At 44.6% G+C, this 22,919-nt stretch overlaps 1 protein-coding gene across 2 annotated transcripts in view; it reads right to left on the bottom strand.

The window, feature by feature from the left end:
- The window catches only part of LOC142298032 (solute carrier family 2, facilitated glucose transporter member 11-like), a 154,000-nt gene that overhangs the window by 2,163 nt on the left and 128,918 nt on the right, over positions 1-22,919 (bottom strand). For both annotated transcript variants that reach the window (XM_075341740.1, XM_075341739.1), the window contains exons 8-11: positions 18,260-18,370; positions 15,974-16,075; positions 13,406-13,481; positions 754-881 (exon numbers count right to left, since the gene is read on the bottom strand). In XM_075341740.1, coding sequence (XP_075197855.1) covers positions 754-881; positions 13,406-13,481; positions 15,974-16,075; positions 18,260-18,370 — 417 coding nt within the window. The remainder of the gene's footprint in view (positions 1-753; positions 882-13,405; positions 13,482-15,973; positions 16,076-18,259; positions 18,371-22,919) is intronic.

The following is a 22,919-nucleotide window of genomic DNA, read 5'->3' as shown; positions in this document are numbered from 1 at the left end:
GAACTATTTTTTCTGTTGGCAGGTGGTTAGCCTCCACCAAGCCGTGCACCCATATTTTGGTTGTTCTAGCTGTCTGATTTTGGCAATTGGTCACTGTTCACACTCAGCCATCAGCCCTGTCCACAGGCTATTTAATATAAGAAGCACTTACCTGGGCCTGTCCCACCCACAGCTGTGATTTAGTCACAGGTACGGGAATGAAAAGCATCAGGTAAGTGGTTTTAAATAGTTCTGCTTTTAAATGTGTGAGGCCACATGGCACCCTTCAGATTAAATAAAATATTAGTGTAGGACTACCCCTTGAGATTTGCCGTGGAGTGGCGGGGTAGCTCAAAATACTGCAATGCTTTGCCAAAAATCTCCATTTATTAATAGTACAGTTTAGAAATCGTGCTGGCTCCCTCATTTTGATGTGCCAGGAGAAACACAAGATAAACAGGCTGTAGTTCCAAGCAAGGTCCATTTCAGAAATATCACCAGCAGGAAATGGAAGCCTGGGGAAGCTTTAAATAGTTACACTCACTGAGTGATAGAGCAGACTAAATTACAGCATAGGAAACACTTGTTGACAGAAAGGCAATAAACACACAAAATGTCCACACAGAGACAAAGTGTTCAGAACCAGGACCACAACCGACCCTGACTGTGGCTCAGTGGAGAGGGAAACAGACCACAGTACAGGAGGCTGTCGGATCAAATCCGAGACATGATAATAAGACTCAGATGATGATGAGATACAGAAATGATACTTACAACTATAAATGGGAAAACCATTCCTATTATAAAAAAGCTTGTCCAGTTTACACATCCTCCGATCATGTAAGCTCCTGTCCGTGCTGACTGGGTAAACAGTTCTGCAGTTAGGGTATTTGTCACACCACCTAAGGATTTAAGCATACAATTGTTTTAGTCATCAGAAACATTTCCATTATGAAAAATATTTATTCTTAAAGGAAGATAGCAACTTTATCTTAATACTAACAAATGTGTTGGGAACATGATTTTGTGGCACTTACAGTGTATATTAGTTATTACAGATTCCCTTCACCTATTTGTTACTGCTTCCTTTCTCATAGACTGGACAGTGATGCCAGCTACAAAATGTGAAATGTTTATCAATTGGAGGATGCTGGGTGGCAAATTTGATCACATGATCTTTCACCAGCAGCTATTGTGTGGACCGAAGAGCAGTGAAGTCTGTTAGAAGGGCTTAACTAACAAATGTATGAGGAGAACCTATAATTCATATGTAATAGTAAATGGCCCCAGAATCATATCCCCAACACATCTATTCAATTAAAGATGAATTGGCCAACCCCTTTAAATCTGTTAAAAGTTTTAGTAGCAGTATGCTAGGCCACAGGATAACGCGCCGCCGCCTTACTCCACTCACCTTTTTTCCGGCCACATGCATAATTTGCATGCAATGCCCTAGAAGGGCTTCACATGCAATTTAGCCGTGTGTGCAGTGGCTGAAGCGACACTGCCGCTCCTCTGCTGTGGCTGTGACTGGGACCCGGCGAAGAGGAGGGCCCAGCCCAGGGCTTAATAAAACTAAGTAATTACACCAGGCCCTAGCCACGCCCCACTCTTTACCGGGCTCCATACTTCAGTTATGGTTGTAATGCCCTGACAATGGCCCTGCTGGCAGGACCATTTCAGATATTTTGTTAATACAGTTGCATGCATGTAACATGCATAAAGCCTCTTAATGAATCAGGCGAGACACGAAGCAAGTTTGGAGTAAGTTTTGTAGTGTATTGAGTGCTCCCACTCAATGGCGTACCGTCAATAGAGGCAGGCCATGTGACTGCTATGGGGCCCATGACCTGAAGGAGCCCAGGGGCGGCTGCCTGCGGTATCCGCTCCAGCACCGGGCCCCCCCCGGTCGTACTTTCAAAGGTATCGGCATCGCGGATGCCGATACAGTTGAAAGCGACAATGACACATAGCGCAGCGTGCCCTCTCATCATTGTCCCGCTGTGCTCTGACAGTTCTTCAACACAGCGGTGATGTCACTAATAAGCGCCTGTCGCCACCGTGTTGAAGTGGGCAGACATCTGGTGAACTAGGAGCAGCAGCGGGGGACTGAGGTGAGTAGCAGGAACTGTGGGGCATCTACCGGTGGGCCCGGGTCCTCAGTGGGGCCCCCCTGTGTTTAACTGCCCTCTGCTATCGGGTTCCGGGGCCGCCCATTTTTTCTATGTCTCCTAGGGCTGCACTGCACCTTGAGATGTTTTTGTGCAGCCCTGGGAGTGTCACAGTTAACAGACACTGCAGTGTCTGCTGTGACATCACGCTGTGCGCCCTGGACTCCTGCTTCCCGCCGGAGAGGATCAATGGAGCCTGCAGGCCGAACCGGAGACAAGCCGGGGGAAGGTAAGAACTCCTCTAGTGTGTGTGTGTATACAGTACGTGTATGTATACATATATATAGTGTGTGTGTGTATATATATATATATATATATATATATATATATATATATATATATATGAGTGTGTGTGTGTATATGTATGTGTGTGAATATATATTTGAGTGTGTGTATGTATATATAGTGTGTGCAGGCTTGTGCCTGTGTCTACCTATGTGTGCGTGTCTTTGCATATGTTTGTCCTTCTGCATGTCTACATATGTTTGTGTGTATCTGAGTGCATGTATGGGCCTGGCTGCATTCTTCTGCATGTCTGCATATGTGTGTGTGTGTCTCTGTGCATACATGTGACTGGCTGCGTTCTTGTGCGTGTCTGTGTGCGTGCGTCTGTTTGCATGATTATGTATGTGTGTATGTCTGCGTTCATGTGTGTGTCTATGTGAATATGTGCATGTGTGTCTACGTGCACCTGTATGCATGTATGTAAATTTTTCTGCATGTGTGCATATCTGTGTGCCTGCCTATGTGTATGTGTGCCTGTTTGTGTGTGTGTCAGCATGTCTGTACATTTGTCTGTGTGTCTACGTATGAGTGTGTGTGCTTTTTTGCATGTCTGTGCATTGTATGCATGTGTCTGTGTGCCTGTCTGCATGCATTTGTCTGTCTTTGTATATCTGTTTGTCTATGTATGTAAGCGTGTGTGCATGTATGTGTGTCTACATACGTTTGCATGTCAGTGCATCTTCTTATGTGTGCGTGTGTGCATGTCTGCATGCATGTGTCAGTGTGTGCCTGTCTGCATGTGTATGCATGTATGTGGGCCTACATCACATCTTTAAACATCGCTGCTATGTGCCGCGCTTTGATGTCATCACGTGGCCTCGGATGGGTGGGGTGGCCATTTGACCACAAGGGATATGAAGCCTCAGGGTGGAGAGAAGAATCTTTTCGTTCCTCCTTCTGTGAATGGACAGAGTAGTGGATATAGGAACCCAGGATGGTGCAGTTTAGGGGCCTGGGATGGAGGAACATAGGAGCCCAGGATGGGGCAGTTTAGGGGTCTGGGATGAAGAAACTTAGGGGTCCAGGATGGGCCAGTTTAGTGGCCTGTGTTGGAGGAACGTAGGGGCCCAGGATGGGACTGTTTCGGGGCCTGAGATGGAGAAATATAGGAGCCCAAGATGGAGCAGTTTAGGGCCTGGGATGGAGGAACATAGGGGCCCAGGATGGGGCAGTTTAAGGGCCTCGGATGGAGGAACCTAGGGGCGTAGGATGGGAGACATTTTTAAATACTGGGGGCCAGACACTATTGGTTTATGGTGGCAAATAGTGGAGATAATTACTGTAGGGGTAAATTAGGGGTCATTATTACTGCGGTAATATATTTTAATTTTGAGGATACTGTCTTCCATGGTGGGAACAAAAGTCTGACATGGTGTAGAAATTGGGGAAAGTGTGGAATGTGCTCTGGGAGTGATCAGCTATAGGTGACTGTGCAATTTTCTGCAGTCATGTTCTCGCTGGAAGAAATTGTGGCGGTCAGCGCCAGATGGAGAGGAAATGCGATGGGGAACAACGTCAGCTAGAGGCGTCACTGGTAAGTCAGTGTATTTCATGTACAGACACACACTATACACTATATACAGAACTCCTGTGCATAATGTCACTGATGATCACTGTATTACCTATATACAGATCTCCAGTCTATAAACTCACCAGTGATCACTGTGTTAGCTGTACACTATATACAGAATTCCTGTATATCTCACCGGTGATCACTGTACACTATACACATACACTATATACAGAGCTTCTGTGTATAATGTCACTGGTGATCACTGTATTACCTATACACTGACACTATATACAAAGCTCCTGTGTATAATGGCACTGATGGTAATATTAGTGATATTAGTATTGTGGTTTTTATTCATGATCATTATGTGGTTGTATTCAGTCACTGTATGGTGGTAATATGTTGTCTGGTCACGGTGTGACAGTATTTCTCTCTTGTAAGTGTGTGTATTCGGTCACTATGTGGTGGTAATATGTAGTCGTAGTATGAATGTGGTATTATTGGTCTTTGTATAGTGGATTGTGTTGTGTATGGTGGTCACTTTTTCTCTGATATCAATATGGGAAAGATTCTTTATTTCCAATAGAGATTAAATACTTGAATGTTTAACCCCTCCCTGTCCTGTGATTATTACACTGTAGCACATATGCACTTACAGAGGTTGTCTGGTGAAAACAAGTAATCGCCACTTCATTTTACTATATGGAGGACTATGTAAGGCCTACTCTTCTAAAGCCCTGTGCACATGTTGAGTATTTATTGAGTTTTTTTCACCTCAGTATGTGTAGCCAAAACCAGAAGTGCAATAATCACAGGAAAGCCCGGGCACCACTTCTGCATTTTTCACCCACTCCTGGATTTGTATACAAATACTGATGTAAGATACTGACCGTGTTTGGGGGGGGGCACTTTTGTTAAAATCATATTTTGTGGCTGCAATGAAAGGGGAATCTAGGGGCTTCAATAGGAGGAAAATTACTTGGTAAGGGCTGTAAAGTTGTGAAATATGCTCTTCTGTGTCCCAGCTGAATATTTTTTATTTATTATTAATAATTTATTTCTTTTTTTTGGGGGGGGGGCAATTAGAAATTCTGCTATGGGGCCGCATGATTTCTATGTACGCCCCTGCTGCCACTCATCATGAATTTCAGCCCTGCTCTGCCCACTATGTCAGAGCGAAAATAGCTTGTGAAAGCCAAAAGCCTCCAAATTTTAGTGCAGCCTTGAATTGGGCCAAAATTTAGCAACTTTTCAAAGCTTTTTATGTTAGGATTCTGGCTTAAAAATTTGATGAATTGGGCACTTTTTTCCTGTGTCATTAAAACTGGCATTTTGCAGGCCAGTCTTAATGATCAGTACTCTAAACCATGTACCCACCTGACAAAGCTGTACACTAATTTTCAAAATGTTAGTGAAGCTGGCTGAGACAGGCATGAAAAGGCCAAAAGTCTCAACATTTTTGAGCAACTATGAGTTATGCAAAAATGTTACAACATTTGAAGTAGTTATCCAAAAGAAAAGTAACCTAAATTGCTTAATAAATCAAAGCCCATATTTTATACACTGACGAGCAAAAGGGTAACAATGTTTTGAGCTTTTGAGTTTCAGGCTCCATGTCTCATCATCCTCGACAGCTTTGACCGTGAAACTACCGTCATTTTATAGACATTTTATCTTGGCTACCTCATACTTAAATTTGACTTGCAAATATTTAGGATATGATTAGTTATGCAGATTCTTGTCATGTTACTGCATTGTTACTGCTTTGCTACTAAAAATTCGAATTAAAACTTTCATTATTTTATAAATCCACCTTTGACTTTCAACACTGCCTGAATCCTTCTGGGCATGCTCTCGATCAGATTCAAGCATGCCTAGACCGAAATCTGAACCCAGGTCTTTTCTACACGTTCCCAATGTTGATGCATACTGGTCGACCGGTATGTGTACAGCTTTTTCTTCAACTCTTCCCACAAATGTTCGATTGGGTTGCAGCCTGGGGATTGTGGGGGCTAATCCAGAACCTCTACTTCATTGTTGTTGAACCATTTATTTGCCAATCTCAACATATTATGTGGGTCGTTGTAGTGCTGGAACACTATCTCATCCTTTTCATACCCATAGTACTTGAGTGTGAGATGTGACGCCCTGGCAAAACCAGGGTGTCACAGAGCCTGCAGAAATCCAGCAAAGTGCAGGCCATTCTCCTCCTTGGCAACCTGATCCCACACCAGTGCAGCAGGACAGACACCCACCCCCCCAGGGTAAGAGCAAAACAGAGCAACAGGGGAGGGGCTGGAGCAGAGTGTGTGGGGAGAGGAGAGGAGTCCGGAGTTGTAGCTCCCGGGCTGCTACAGAAGTGTGCTCCAAAAGGGCCGGCATAGGCTGTTAGTGAGGAAGGGACTTGAGGTGACCGGGGCAGGGTAGTGGCCCTCCCGTATCGAAAGAGATCCCGGATCACTGCAGGGGAGTGGACTCCCCGTTCCCGGCCGAGGAGGAAAGAAAGAGAAAGAGTGGAGAAAGAGGCACCTGACTGCAGGTAAAGAACAGGGGTCTGCTGCACCGTGTGTGGGACTTAAACACCCTCCGTACCGAAGGCTGCGGACTCCGGCAGTTTCTAGTTTACCAGTGACTCTGTGTGGTTCAATTGTGAGCCATCAGGCACCGCACCGCAGCACTGTGCCCTGCAGCACGCTCCCTCCTACCGGGCCCCGGGACACCAGCCCCTACCCACGGAGGGGCCAACACCTCAGCTGCTCTCCGCCATCGCTCCCGGGAACCCCTGTCACCAGCAGCGGTGGTGCCTACCATCACCACAACCCCGTGGGTAGCGTCACAACCGACATCCCACCACCAAACCTCCCCCTTTTCACTTGTGAGCGAGGAGGCACTGCTCGAGCCCCCGGGTCCGGCCCCGTGCTCGAGCCACCGAGGAGCAGAAGCACCGGACCCGAGCGCCAGAGATTCCCCAGGCGAGCGGCGTTCCCCAAAACACCCTCTCCGCCCGTGACAGAAATGTAACTTATCTTGTAGTATACTCTCCTATACCTCAGCATTGACACCACCATCAATCCTGGTCAATTATCCAATGTCTTTGGCTTTTAAACAACCGCATATCATCAGGCTTCCTCCACCAAACTTGACATTTCCTTCAATTTCTCAATCCATTAACCCCTTTTCCCTTGATTCTTCCAGACCCATTTTTTACACCCATCAGAGCCTAGTGTATTGAATTTCATTTCAACACTCCAAATCACTTGTCTCCAAACTTCTACTGTCCACTTTCCATACATTTTTTGCAAACTCGAGCCAACGCTTCCCATGATGATATTGAGATCGAGGCTTCTTCACTTCTTCACCTTTTTTGGGCCACAATCCCAAACTTGTGTAATGTGTGTTGCATGAATGTCTGTGATATCACTATTATGAAGCATATGAGCTGCCTCCACTGCCGGGTTTGTCGTGCCAGAACTGATCGACCTTGTGATGAACCAACTTTTGGACTCCGATATTTTGCCTGGATGTCCACATCTTGAATTTTGAATGGAGGACTTAATTTTGTATTCAACTATCATGGCACTCACATGATGCAGTTTTGCAATTTTCTTGGCTGCAGACCGCTATCAATGAGCTGGATGATGCTGTTCCTCTTTTCTTCGGAAATCTTCTTGGCTGCTCCTCAATTTAAACCAGTGACCTTTGGCTTGGGAATCAACCTAAGAACACACTGAGCTATTAGGGAATGTGAGAACAGGTTGTAATTTGTAGTATACAGGATGAAGAAGATTTTTCCACCAGAATCTGCATAACAAATCATTTTCAAAATAGTTGCAAGTGAAATATATGTATTAGATATCCCAGATGCTTTTCTATAAAATGAAAGTAGTTTCACGCTCAAAGTTATAGTGGATGGTGAGATATGGAGCCTGAAATTCAACAGTTTAAAACAGTGTTACCCTTTTGCTCGTCAATGTGCAGTATGTTGTATGTAATCCTAGTCATACTTTCTATGAAACATGTTAGATAGTTATTTAAAAAGGTAGTGTCACCAGCACAGTACATTTTATTCAATATATCTTGGAATAAAAATAAGTTCCACAATTTGATGTGTTAAAAAAATGTTCTTCTACTGAGATAATCTAATACTGTAAGGCTATTTGCACATGTTGAGTTTTTATTGCATTTTTTTAATGCGTTTTTGAGTGTAGATTTGTCACAAGACTTGAAGAGAATCCTGATGCCAGCAAAGTCAATATGAATTCTGAAGTCTCATGTACACGCTGAATATTTTCTCCTTGCAGATTTGGTGCAGATTTAAATATCCAGCATGTCAATTCTTGCAACGTTTTTGTTGCAGTTTCACCCATTATAATAAATGGAAAAGATCTGCACCAAAACGCACGGCAAAAATGCATCACAAATGCCACAAAAACATGGCAAAAATGCATGTTGTGCCTCTACGTTTTTTCTGCCAAGACATGCAGAAATACTGCAGAAATTTCTTTACCAAATACTAAACGTGTATATATTCTAAATGTGCCCCTGCTACAGTGGGGTGTAAAAGTGTTTGCCCCTTCCAGATTGCTTATTCTTTTGCATGTTTGTCACCCAGAAATGTTTCAGATCACCAAACAGATTTAAATATTCCAAAGATACAAGTAAACAAAAAATGCAGTTTATAAATGGTCTATATAATTATGGAAAAAAAAAATCGAAACCTACAGGGCCCTCCTTTCTTTAACACATAAATTAACTGTGGTTTATCACATCTTTGGGAAGCTGAGTTCAATTTCCCTAGCCACTCCAAGTCCTTATTACGGCCACACCTGTTCTCAATCAAGAAATCACTTAAATAGGACCTGCCTGACAAACCGAAGTAGACCAATAGATCCTCAAAAGCTAGACATCATACTGTAATCCAAAGAAATTCAGGAACAATTGAGAAATAAAGTAATTGAGATCTATCAGTCTGGAAAAGGTTGTAAAGCTTTGGGACTCAAGTGAAGCACAGATTCATTATACATAAATGATGAAAACATGGAACAGTGGTGAACCTTACCAGGAGTTACCGGCCAACCAAACTTACCCCAAAAGCAAAGCAATGACTCATTAAAGAAGTCACAAAAGACCCCATAACAACATCCAAAGAAGTGAAGGTCTCACTTGCCTCAGTTAAGATCAGTGTTTATGACTCCACCATAGGAAAGACTGCGCAAAAGTGGTCGGCCTGGCAGAGTTCTAAAATGAAAACCACTGCTGAGCGAAAAGAACATAAAGGTTCATCTCAGTTTTGCCAGAAAACATCCTCATGATCCCCAAGCCAAAAGTTCATCTTTTTGGAAAGTGTATGTCCCATTACATTTGGCGTAGAATTAACACAGCATTTCAGAAAAGGAACATCATACCAACAGTAAAATATAGTGGCGGTAGTGTGATGGTCTGAGGCTGTTTTGCTGCTTCAGGACCTAGAAGACTTACAGTGTTAAATAGAACCATGTATTCTGCTGTCTACTAAAAAATCCTGAAGGAGAATGTCCGGTCATCTATTTATGATCACACTTTGGTAATGCAGCAGGACAATGATCCAAAACACACCAGCAAGTCCACCGCTGAATGACTTTAGAAAAACAAAATTAAGAATTTGGAGTGGCCTAGTCAAATTCCAGACCTTAATCCGATTGAGATGCTGTGGCATGACCTTAAAAAGGTGGTTTATGCTGTGAAACCCTCCAATGTGGCTGAATTGCAACAATTCTGCAAAGATGAGTGGGCCAAGATTCCTCAAGAGGATTGTAAAAGACTCACTGCCAGTTATCGCAAACGTTTGATTGCAGTTGTTGCTGCTAAGTGTAGCCCATTAGGCTATGTGCCCACGCTACAGGATTTACCGCGGATTTTGCGCGGATTTTGCCGCGGATTTGCCGCGGATTTGCCGAAAATCTGCAGCAGCAGCACTTCCAAGCCATTTCAATGGCATTTTGGAAATGCTGTGTCCATGCTGCGGATTTTTCCGCTGCGGATTTGCCGCGGATTTTGATGCGGAAAAATCTGCAGCATGTCAATTGTTTGGTGCAGATTTGGTGCGGATTTTCTGTTTTGAATGGGGAAAAAAAAAAAAATAAAATCCGCATCAAAATCCGCGGCAAATCCGCGGTAAATCCGCGGTAAATCCGCGGCAAATCCGCGGGTGCGGATTTGCCGCGAAAGTCGCGGATTTTCAGGCAAAAAAATCCGCAGGGACCTTTTACCGTGGACACATAGCCTTAAAGTTATTATGTTAAGGGAGCAATCACTTTTTCACACTGGGCCCTGTAGGTTTGGATTTCCTTTTCCCTAAATAATAAAGACCTTCATATATAAACAGCATTTTGTGTTTATTTGTGTTATCAATGTCTAATATTTAAATTTGTTTGGTGATCTGAAACTTTTAAGTGTGACAAACATGCAACACAGTAAGAAATTAGGAAGGGGCAAACACTTTTTCACAGCACTGAAACATGTGCACATACTCTAAGGGCTCATGCGCACGTTGCCGAATTTCATGCATTTACGCTGCGTATTGCACCGCAGCATAAATGCATGCGACCTGCGTCCCCTGCACAATCTATGTAGATTGTGCATGAGACGTGCGCACGTTGCGTTTGAGAGTGCAGCGATTTGGATGCTGCGTTCTAAGAAGCAACATGTCAATTATTCCGTGCGCTTTGGATGCAGCCCCTGCTCTGTCTATGGGACATGCATCCAGAGCGCATGGAATCGGCATTTTTTTTCTGCAGAAACACTGCATTTATTATGCAGTGTTTCTACAGCGATTTGACACGCACATGTGCTGTCAAATCCCAGCAAAAATTTCTGCAGGGACACGACGCAATGTGCGCATACAGCCTAAGGGCTCCGCCACACATCCGTGAAAACCACGTCCGTGTAAAACGGGCCGTTTTTCGGGTCCGTTTTCCGTTTTTTATGTCCGTTTTTATGGTATGTGTGGCCTGCGTGTGTATCCCGTATGCTAGCCGTATGTGCGTGTGGAATGTCCGTGTGTGCGTGAGTGAAATAACTGACATGTGTATGTGTTGTCCGTGTGAAATGTACGTGTGTGATGCAAAATGTCGTTACTACATGTCGGAAGACAGAGTAGCGGGATGAGAATGAACTCGGGTGAACTTCACCCGACTTCATTGTCATGCCGCGGCTCTGTCTTTGTGCCGTGTACTGATTAGCGGTCACCTGTGAAGGATTCACCGGTGACCACTAATCCCCCGAGTGACTGAAGTGTCCCCCCCTCTCTCATACTCACCGTTCCACGATCACCGGCGCTGCACGGCGTTCACACTGCTCCGGCGGCTTTTTCTAATTTGAAAAAGCCGGCCGCCCATTAATCAATCTCGTATTCCCTGCTTTACCCGCCCACCGGCGGCTGTGATTGATTGCAGTGAGACACGCCCACCACGCTGAGTGACAGGTGTCACACTGCACCCAATCACAGCAGCCGGTGGGCGTGTCTATACTGTGCAGTAAAATAAATAAATAAATAATTAAAAAAACCGGCGTGCGGTCCCCCCCCATTTTAATACCAGCCAGATAAAGCCATACAGCTGAAGGCTGGTATTCTCAGGATGGGGAGCTCCACGTTATGGGGAGCCCCCCACCCTAACAATATCAGTCAGCAGCCGTCCAGAATTGCCGCATACATTATATGCGACAGTTCTGGGACTGTACCCGGCTCTTCCCGATTTACCCTGGTGCGTTGGCAAATCGGGGTAATAAGGAGTTATTGGCAGCCCATAGCTGCCAATAAGTCCTAGATTAATCATGTCAGGCGTCTATGAGACACCCTCCATGATTAATCTGTAAGTTACAGTAAAAAAACACACACACCCGAAAAAATCCTTTATTAGAAATAAAAAACACAAACAAATTCCCTCATTACCAATTTATTAACCCCGACAAACCCTCCATGTCCGGCGTACTCCACGGTCCTCCAGCGTCGCATCCAGCTCTGCTGCATGGAGGTGACAGGAGCAGCAGAATACACCGCTGGCTTATCTGGCTGGTATTAAAATGGGGGGGGACCGCACGCCGGTTTTTTTAATTATTTATTTATTTATTTTACTGCACAGTATAGACACGCCCACCGGCTGCTGTGATTGGGTGCAGTGTGACACCTGTCACTCAGCGTGGTGGGCGTGTCTCACTGCAACCAATCACAGCTGCCGGTGGGCGGGTAAAGCAGGGAATACGAGATTCATTAATGGGCGGCCGGCTTTTTCAAAAGAGGAAAAGCCGCCGGAGTTTTTATAACAGCCGTGCAGCGCCGCGCCGGAGATCGGGGAATGGTAAGTATGAGAGAGGGGGGGGGACTGACCGACAGACAGCTAGAGGGACAGACAGACATAGAGACCGATCGACGGACTGAGGGAGAGAACGAAACATAAAAAGAAAAAAGACTGACATCACATGAAAAAAGCACAAAACATACAGGGAACAAACAGAGATGCGTCCGTGTCACTCGGACGTGCGCACAGACCCATTGACTTTCATTGGGTCCGTGCTGCGTGTTGCGTGAATAAAACGGACATGCTGGCGTGAGACACGGCCCACAAAACGCATCACGGAGACGGACTAACGGACATAACCAAAAACGCAAGTGTAACCGCTGAGATATAGTAACATTGGTGCACGTTTGGCCGTGTCTCCAGTATACATGGAAACGGACCAAACACGCACGTGTTTCACGGATGTGTGTTTCAAGCCTTAATGTGTCTGTGCTGTGTACTGTGTAATGGCTTTGTCCAGTCATACCAAGCTCCTCCATTTCATGGTTTGAGCATACCACAGCTCCTAGCCAGGAGGAAGAAAGGGAGCAAAACAGTATACAGAAAAAACAGCATGAAATCACAGATGATTCTTTCTGTGAGGTAAAATATGTTTTTAAACAGGCAGGGATATGTTTTACCTCAGAGAAAGAATCAGCTGTGATGCCATGCTATCCTGTCTGTATACTCTCTATTGCATCCCTCCCCGCCGAGGAGATGTGGTATGATCAGACCATGGTCTTGCATAGTTGGGCACAACCATTACAGAGTACACAGCAAGGTTACATATATTATTAGTAGTATTATAGCGCCATTTATTTTATGGCACTTTACATGTGAAAAGGAGTATACATAATTGAGAGAAGTACAATAATCATGAACAATACAAGGTACAGATAGGTACAGGAGGAGAGAGGACCCTGCCCATGAGGGCTCACAATCTACCCGCGAGGGCTCACTATCTACAAGAGTATGTCAGCACAGGAACATTTTATTAAGACATCCAATTGTGGAAATTATTACTGAAAGATCTATTGATTACAATATACTTTATTTGAAGGACAACTCCTTTAAACTGACATTTACATCACTTTGTTTCTCAATGTACAGTTTTCTTGCACTTTGCCACATTGGCTACTTACCTGGTCCTAAGCCAAAACTTAATATAAAGGTGAGAACAGCTGCCATACTAAAATAAGGGACCCATGGATATGATTCCTAAATAGAAAGAGAAACAATGATATCACTGTAATGTATAATGTTAATAACTAAGAAAGTTAAACTGGTATAATAAATAACTTGTTTTATATTAAAAGACTGCCGGTCACTGACAGTACTGTATTATTAGATAAGGTGCTATTACTAATATGTGTAATCAATGGACCTTTTCGTAACCCCTTCACCACCCGGCAATTTTTCTTTTTATTTTTCCTCCCCATTTTCCAAGAGCTATAACTGTTTTATTTTTTCATAAATCTAGCCATATGTGGGATTGTTTTTTGTAGGCTGAGCTGTACTGTACTGAGCTGTGAATGTATTGTGATGGACTCTTTTCATTCACCTTTCATCATGCAGAGTTTTAAACTTATTTGGACCAGGACATGCCAATTGCAACCTGAGGGGTATGTTTTGACTTTGGAGATGTATGCAGCACCATATGGGGTGTTGCATAGACACTTGGTGATTGTATTGCTTTTTCCATAGGACTCTAGTCCATTTATCTACACGGACACTGAAAAGGAAAAAGCTTGCTGAAGGGGAATTATGAATGGGCATGTTTTTAATAGGTATTTTTGATTATATGGGCACATAGGTGTTTCTGGCTTTGAGGTGATGGACCTCTATGTGTTATTCTCCTCTTATACACCCTCTGGAGATCTGTATCTCCTTCTGCCATGATTATTGACTGTGAGATTCCTGATGGTAATGACATCTGAAAATATGAACTGTTTGGGACACAAAATTCTTTTAATTTTTCAGGTGACATCATCATTCACCTTGAAAATACAGCCTTGTCCTGAATGAGATGACAAAAATCTGAAAAATATTTCTAGAACGGGAATTCTCTGTTCGGTAATATGCATGCTAATATTTTGTGGAACTCTGTGTTACCTGGCAATTCTTGGAGACTAAAGATACGACAGCACCAGAGGAGACTATAATAGTCATTTGTACAATCTGAAGATCATTTGTTTTATGTACTCTGTTTGGGGAGATTACAAAAACTATGTCTGTATTCACTGTATGATTGGAGGATAATGTATAAATTAATTGTATTTCTCTATACTACTTTTTGATGACCCCTGAAGAACCTTCTATTTGAAGGGGAAACGCGTCGGGTCGATTAGGGGTAGAAGGTTGACAGCCTCCTCACTAAGATAGGAAGTGGCAGTATATACAGAATTATATCTCAGTGCAGAACCGACTAATTTAGGGTAAAAAAAGTGCTGCTTTTAGGGATCTTGACTGTAGGACCCTTGACTATTGGACTGTTTAGGGATATACTTGTATACTGCGCCTTACTGACATTTGTTCTTGCTCCTTAATTGGGGTAACACATAGGACTAGAATAATAAGGGGGATATATGTTGGAATCTTTGTATGGCACCAATTAATATTTTCTATATAATGTGGAAGTGTTTTTAAATGCTTTTGTTAATAAAATTGATATTTTTTATATTAAGGAGTTTTTAGTCTGTGAACCACTTTTGAATGACCCCATTCATTCTGCCCCATAGTGTACTTGAAAAACGGAAACAAAAAATTCCAAGTGTGGTGAAATTGCAAAAATAATGCAATTGCACAATTGTTTTTTGTTTTTTTTTCTATTTACCATGTTCACTACATGCTAAAACTGACCTGGCATTATAATTCCTCAGGTCAGTACGAGTTCATAGATTTAGGTATAATTTTACTTTTATGTAAGTAGTTAAATAAAATTGAGAAATTTGTCTTTTATTTCAAATAAAGGATTTTTTTTCGGTGTTTGTGTTTATTTACTTTCACTTACAGATTAGTAATGGAGGTGTCTCATAGACAACTGCCATTACTAATCCAGGACTTAATGGCTGCTGTGGGCTGCTATTAACTCCTTAGTGCCCCGATTGCCACCGCATCTAGTTGATACGGCAATTCCAGGGGCTGCAGGCTGATATTTTTATGCTGGGAGGTGCCCAATAACCATGGATATCTCCAGCTTGAGAATACCAGCCCCCCACTATCGAGCATTATCTGTGCTTTTAGCATAATACGAGGGGATCCTATGCCAATTTTTTAAATATATTTGTTTTACTGTACAATATAGACCTGCCCACCAGTATCTGTATTTTGAAGCCTTAGACATGCTGTCACTCAGCGTGGGGGCTCATCTGACTGCAACCAATCATAGATGACAGTGGGCGGGGAAGCAGTGAATATGTATGATCCTAGTGAATGGCCCGGGAAGAAGAATGAGAAGCTGCATGAGCAGTGTGACAGCCGCCCGGTGAATCGGTAAGTATGAAGCGCTTGTTTCTACCCCTTTACGCTGGATTCTAGCCAGATACCAGAGATCAATCGCCCGTAGATCCTGAGTCAGCGGGGAATTGATCTGCCAGTCCTCCAAAACGCAGGAACAAAACACAAAAAAAATTGGCATGCTGCATCTCAGATAATCAATCCCATTCTCTCTAAACACTTTGCATATATAACTGATAATTGACCCTAATTACCTGAAATGTGAGCGACACTGTTAATATAATACAAAAGAATGCCATTAGGGAATAACCTCCGATGATGAGAACCCGTCTTCCAACTCTGTCTATCAGCAAACCCTGCAAATAATGAACTCATTAATAACACAGTGATGTCATTTCAGCTTCAAAATATTTCTGACAATATATAATCACATTATAAACAATGTGGAGCATTTGAGTAACAAGTTCATCCCAAAGCGGGCTTTACACACAGCGGGCTTTACACACATACGCTAGCGATGTCGCTGGTGAAAGCACCCACCCCCGTCGGTTGTGCGTCACAGGCAAATCGCTGCCCGTGGCGCACAACATTGCTAGGACCCGTCACACTATACTTACCTGCCTAGCGACGTCGCTGTGGCCGGCGAACCGCCTCCTTTCTAAGGAAGCGGTTTGTTCGGCGTCACAGTGGCGTCACTCAGTGGCCGCCCAATAGAAGCGGAGGGGCGGAGATGAGCGGGACGAACTTCCCGCCCACCTCCTTCCTTCCTCATTGCGGGGGAGGCCGCAGGTACGGTGATGTTCCTCGTTCCTGTGGTGTCACACATAGCAATGTGTGCTGCCGCAGGATCGACGAGCAACCTGCGTCCTGCAACAGCAACGATAATCGGGAAAGGAACGACGTGTCAACAATCAACGATTAGGTAAGTAATTTTGATCGTTAACGGTCGTTCCTGCGTTTCACACGCAACGACGTCGCTAACGAGGCCGGATGTGCGTCACGAATTCCGTGACCCCAACGATATCTCGTTAACGATGTCGTTGCGTGTAAAGCCCGCTCAAGGGTTAGTATCTCTGGTAGTGCTCACTTACTATCTTATCAATGTCTGACAAATTCTATGCACCATGCACACATGTGCAGAACATGACATGTCTTACATGTGCTATTACTGTCTCAGAAAATGCCAATAAAAACTCCATTTTTTATTTTTTTTCCTACAAGTTTCTGATTTTTTTTAACCCTTTAAAAATGTGACCTAGTGTCACATCATATGCAAGCTCCCTGACTTTGATACAGGCTCAGAAGTGGAGCCTATCTGTCTGCTACCAGGTGATGGCTGGTTTATTCAGGGGGACGCGCCATCCAAACCACTCATTTGTGCTCCTGCAACGTGATCATGGGATTCCGTTGTGCTGCCATGACAGCCAGCCGTCTGCTGAAATATTTTAATAATTTAAAAAAAATAAAAAAATTATATAATATATATATATATATATATATATATATATATATATATATATATGTTAAAATTACCCCCTTTCCCTCTATTAAAAATTAAGAAATAAAAAAACAGAATATACAAATATTTGATATCACTACGTTTGTAAAAGTTTAACCTATTAAAATATAAAATAAATTAATCAGATCGATAAATGGTGCAAAGAGGAAAAAAAATCGAAATGCCAGAATTGTGTATTTCTGGCAGCTGCAACTGCACAAATTAATGAGGGGCTCAAAAATACAATTCTCATACATATTATGAAAGTTGCAAACGCTAAAACTCTTGGAAAATAGCAAAACAAGTGTTTTTGTTTTTTTGTTTTTTTTTTACAAATTTCAACATTTTTTTCCACCAGTGAAATAAATGAAAACCTATCCATCTTTGGTATTGCCAAAACTGTACTGCCCTGCTTGAAGAATCATATTTCCAGGTCACTTTCCCCATAACATGAACTCTGTAATTAAATAATAATAAAAACAATTGTGAATTGAACTTTTTCTTTTTTTTTTTTTTTATTGCTCTTTCGTCAACCTTGTAATTCTTTTCCCTCTTTCCAGGACACCACATGATAAAATAGATGTCATACACAAGTACAACTCATCTTGCAAAAAACAAGCAGTCTGGTAGCTACTATAGACAGAAAAATAAAAACATTACGGTTCTTGGAATAAGAAGAGGAAAAAAGGAAAACACAAAAAGTGGAAAACAGTCAAATCAGGAAGGGGTAAAGCACTAAAATATCAAAAACTGGTAGCATCACAACAATACTTAGAAAACAATGCAGAGTTTTATCATTTCACCCAAGTACTCATAGAATTTATTTTTCCTGCTTTTCCCATTTTTCAGTACATTATATTGTAAAATGAATAGGGTTAATCAAAACTACATCTCAGGCTACAAAAAAACAGCCATCATAAGGTTATGTAGAAAGATAAAAAAAAAAGCAAAAGCGCAAAAACAAAAAAGCTGGTCCTTAACGGGTTAATTCTCAAATGTAGACACCAACAAATGTATAATGTCAAAATCAGAGGCAACTTACACATGTCATAGCAGTGATACATTCACAGACTCCGGTACCCAGTGTGACGTAAGGGATGTTTTCAGTGGGAATCCCAGTTTTTTTAAACACATACTCCGCATAAAAATAGATCTGGAAGACATGAGAATGTAATCATAAAATTACCCTGCATTTAGTAAGTGATATATTGTGGTAAAGTCTATTTTATCTTTGAAACTGCACTAATTGGAAATGATAGGTACGTGGTGGCAATAATCTGCCTGGGACGCCATGCATGGGGAATGGAATGAACGTACAACATAATATATAAACAAACATTAGAATCAGATGATCATGTTTGACATTAAAACATCAAAAAATCTAAATCCTAGTGCATGCTAATAATTTCTAGATTCCCACTCAGAAGCACACAAGAAAGTCAGAATTGTACGTAATATACCTGTGGCTGCAGAGATTCGGGTGATTAGTATCTCTCAGCTGTAGGACTAGTCCACTATATCTGAGGCCTCTCTCACATGTCCGTGAAAAACCACGCACGTTTTTCACGGACGTGTCAGAGGTGCGTTTTGCCCTGCGTGACCCGTGTTTATGGGCTACGTGTGTTCTCCGTGTGTTATCTGTGATAACACACGGAGAACGGGAACTTTCTACTCACCTGTCCCTGGCGTCGCTGTCTGTGGTGCTGATCTTCGGTCTCCGGTCCTGCAGACTCCCCGCAGCTGCTGCTTCCGGCCGCAGTGAAGTGAGCATAATAAAGTGAGCTCAATGAGCATAATGAGCGGCGGTCGGCAGCAAGTGACAGCAGCGGCAGAGACAGGAGGGCTGGAGAAGGTGAGTAAAGGTTTGGTTTTTTTTCCTCACAGACACGTCTTTTCTCCGGTGCGTGTCACACAGAACACATCCGTTTGGTCCGTTTGTATTAGGTGTGACACGTTTGCGTTCCGTGTGACACCCGTGATGCCGGAGAGAAAACAGACATGTCGGCGTGAGAAACACACGGACACACGTAAGTACGGAACGGACACACGTTCCGTGCAGAAATACTTACGTGTGTCCAAAACCATAGGAATACCTAGGTCTACGTGTGCCCGTGTCTCCGGTACGTGAGAAAACTGCCAAACACGTACCGGAGGCACGTACGTGTGAAAGAGGCCTGAAGGTGTGCGGCTATCAGTATAATCTTAAAAACAAATTTCCGAAACAGTATAGATTCTGCTGAGCCTGGCAAGGAGAAAATAAGTGTGATGTGGAATTTTTCATGAGATTCACGTCAATGAGACATGCCGGATATTTTTGCTGAATAGATTGTAGCAATCGTGAAAAGTGGTGACAATCTTACATTCACACTACAAGATTGTGATGACCGAGCGCATTCACAGAATTGCTTGATTGTGTAGGGCGGTGTTTGTGGTTCCCAGTGTGTGTGTGGTGTGTTGTGCGGTGCGCGTGTGGCGGTGTGTGTGTGTTTTGGGGGGAGGTGTGCATCCCCATTGTGCTCCATCCCCCATGCTGCGCACCCTCCATCGTGCTCCTTCCCCCATGCTGCGCATCCCCATCGTGCTCCATCCCCCATGCTGCACACCCCCCATCGTGCTCCATCCCCCATGCTGCGCACCCCCATCGTGCTCCATCCCCCATGCTGCGCACCCCCCATTGTGCTCCATTCCCCATGCTGCGCACCCCCCATAGTGCTCCATCCCCCATGCTATGCACCCCTCATCATGCTCCATCCCCCATGCTGCGCACCCCTCATGGTGCTCCATCCCCCATGCTGCGCACCTCCCATCGTGTTCCATCCCCCATGCTGCGCACCCCCCATCGTGCTCCATCCCCCATGCTGCGTACCCCCCATCGTGCTTCATCCCCCATGATGCACACCCCCCATCGTGCTCCATCCCCCATGCTGCGCACCCCCTATTGTACTCCATCCCCCATGCTGCGCACCCCCCATCGTGCTCGATCCCCCATGCTGCGCAACCCCTATCGTGCTCCATCCGACATGCTGCGCACCTTCCATCGTGCTCCATCTGACATGCTGCGCACCCCCCATCGTGCTCTATCCCCCATGCTGCGCACCCCCCATCGTGCTCCATCCCCCATGCTGCACACCCCCCATCGTGCTCCATCCTCCATGCTGCACCCCCCCATTGTGCTCCATCTTCCATGCTGCGCACCCCCCATCGTGCTCCATCCCCTATGCTGCGCACCCCTCATCGTGCTCCATCCCCCATGCTGCGCACCCCTCATCGTGCTCCATCCCCCATGCTGCGCACCCCTCATCGTGCTCCATCCTCCATACTGTACACCCCCCATCGTGCTCCATCATCCATGCTGGGGCCGCCGGGGGCGGGTCCGAGCGTGGCAACGTGTGCCGGGGGCGGGGCTGAGCGGGCGAGGCGTCAGTGTATGCCGGCTCCCTGCACATGTGTACCGGGAGCCGGTGTACACTGGTAACCATGATACACATCGGGTAACTAAGGGAAGCGGTTCCTATAGTTACGCGATGTGTATAATGGTTACCAGCGTACACCGGCTCCGTCACGATCCCAGCATCGCAAGATTATGTCCACCGGGGGCGGGGCCGAGTGTGCCAACATGTGGCGGGGGCGAGAGGGCGAGGCATCAGCGTATGCCGGCTCCCTGCACATGTGTACCGGGAGCCGGTGTACGCTGGAGCGGGCGATGTGTGCGGAGGGCCGGGTGCTGGCTCCCTGCACATGTGTACCGGGAGTCGGTGTACGCTGGAGCGGGAGATGCGTGCGGAGGGCTGGGTGCCGGCTCCCTGCACATGTGTACCGGGAGCCGGTGTACACTGGAGCGGGAGATGCGTGCGGAGGGTCGGGTGCCGGCTCCCTGCACATGTGTACCGGGAGCCGGTTTACACTGGAGCAGGCGATGCGTGCGGAGGGCTGGGCGAGCGGCTAATCCGACAGTTGTCACTGAAATGACACTGTCACGGTGACACAATTTTGGAGCAAGACAGACAGACAGAATAAGGCAATTATATATATATATAGATTATTAGTCATTAGCAGTGGTTGGTTTTGTATTCTTTATATATGTCAGGATCCAGGAAACTATTCAGAACAACAAAGGATATTTTGGTAATACAGATAATTTTTGTAATGCTCTAGCGTAAGTGCTGGTTATATCATAAGGGGCAATGTATATTATGTAAATGTCTAAGTTCTTGACATCTTCCCCTCCTTTTTATTTCTTTATATTTAGGTCTCATGATATGATAAGATATCCTCATTCATTTTTCAGCTTTTTTCAGTTTGTCAGTTTTTGAGTGTTATTCCCCTTTCCCTATTAGTATGCTTTTAACAAATCTGCTCGTATTAATGGTACTCTATTGTCTGGCAATCGGCTTTTTCTCTGTTGCCTTTTTTTATATACTGCCTACTTTTTCGGGGGTTAAGTTCCCTCCTGTCTGTGTTAATTTTACCATATGGAGCATAAAAGATCAACAGCACATAGATGGCTGTGTCTAGTCATTGACTTTGTGTCATTACTACTAAAACCTGCTTTACACGTTGCAATTAGTTGTACAATCGCATTTGCGATGTGACACGCCCAGGTTGCATACGGGATTTTATGAGATTGCACGTAGGTCGTTCATTTGCTGTCACACGAGCGTTAGTAGTCTATGTTAATTTGATCAATTTTGTGTGCGATCCTTTAGACAGCCGCTCCTGTCACCTACACACAGCAACTGAAGACAGACGCGCGATCAGCTGAGCTGTCACTGAGGTTACCCGCGGCCACCGCTGTATCCAGTGACAGCGGGTAACCTCAGTGACAGCTCAGCTGATCGCGCTACTCACCTCAGTTGCTGCTTGGAGGTGACAGGAGCGGCGGTGTCTGCTGCAGCTCCAGTCACCTCCATGCAGCAGCGCTGGAAGCGACGCTGGACCATCCTGGATTACGCCGGACATGGAGGGCTTTTTGGGGCTGATTAAAGTGGTTAACCAGGGAATGTGTTTGTGTTTTTTATTTCCAATAAAGGATTTTTTCGGGTGTGTGTGTTTATTTACTGTCACTTACAGATTAATCATGGAAGGTATCTCGGGGAGACGCCTGACATGATTAATCTAGGATTTATTGGCAGCTATGGGCTTCCAATAACTCTTTATTACCCCGATTTGCCAACGCACCAGGGCAAATCAGGAAGAGCCGGGTACAGTCCCAGAACTGTCGCATCTAATGTATGCGGCAATTCTGGGCGGCTGTTGGCTGATATTGTTAGGCTGGGGGGCTCCCCATAACGTGGAGCTCCCCATCCTGAGAATACCAGCCTTCAGCCGTATGGCTTTATCTGGCTGGTTTTAAAATTGGGGGGGACCGCCACGCCGTTTTTTTTAATTATTTAATTATTTATTTCACTACACAGTATAGACCCCGCCCACCGGCTGCTGTGATTGGGTGCAGTGTGACACCTGTCACTCAGCGTGGGGGCGTGTCTCACTGTAACCAATCATAGGCGCCGGTGGGCGGGGAAAGCAGGAATACGAGATTGTTTAATGGGCGGCCGGCTTTTTCAAAACAGTAAAAGCCGCCGGAGCAGTGTGAACGCCATGCAGCGCCGGAGATCGGGATCGGTGAGTATATGAGAGAGGAGGATAGACTGACTGACATGGACAGAGAGTGAAGGACAGAGATAGTGACCGACTGACAGAGA

The sequence above is a fragment of the Anomaloglossus baeobatrachus genome, chromosome 1, assembly GCF_048569485.1.
Source record: "Anomaloglossus baeobatrachus isolate aAnoBae1 chromosome 1, aAnoBae1.hap1, whole genome shotgun sequence".
Lineage (NCBI taxonomy): Eukaryota > Metazoa > Chordata > Amphibia > Anura > Aromobatidae > Anomaloglossus > Anomaloglossus baeobatrachus.
Note: the sequence above shows the minus strand (reverse complement) of the source record. Positions and strands in the feature narration are given on the sequence as shown.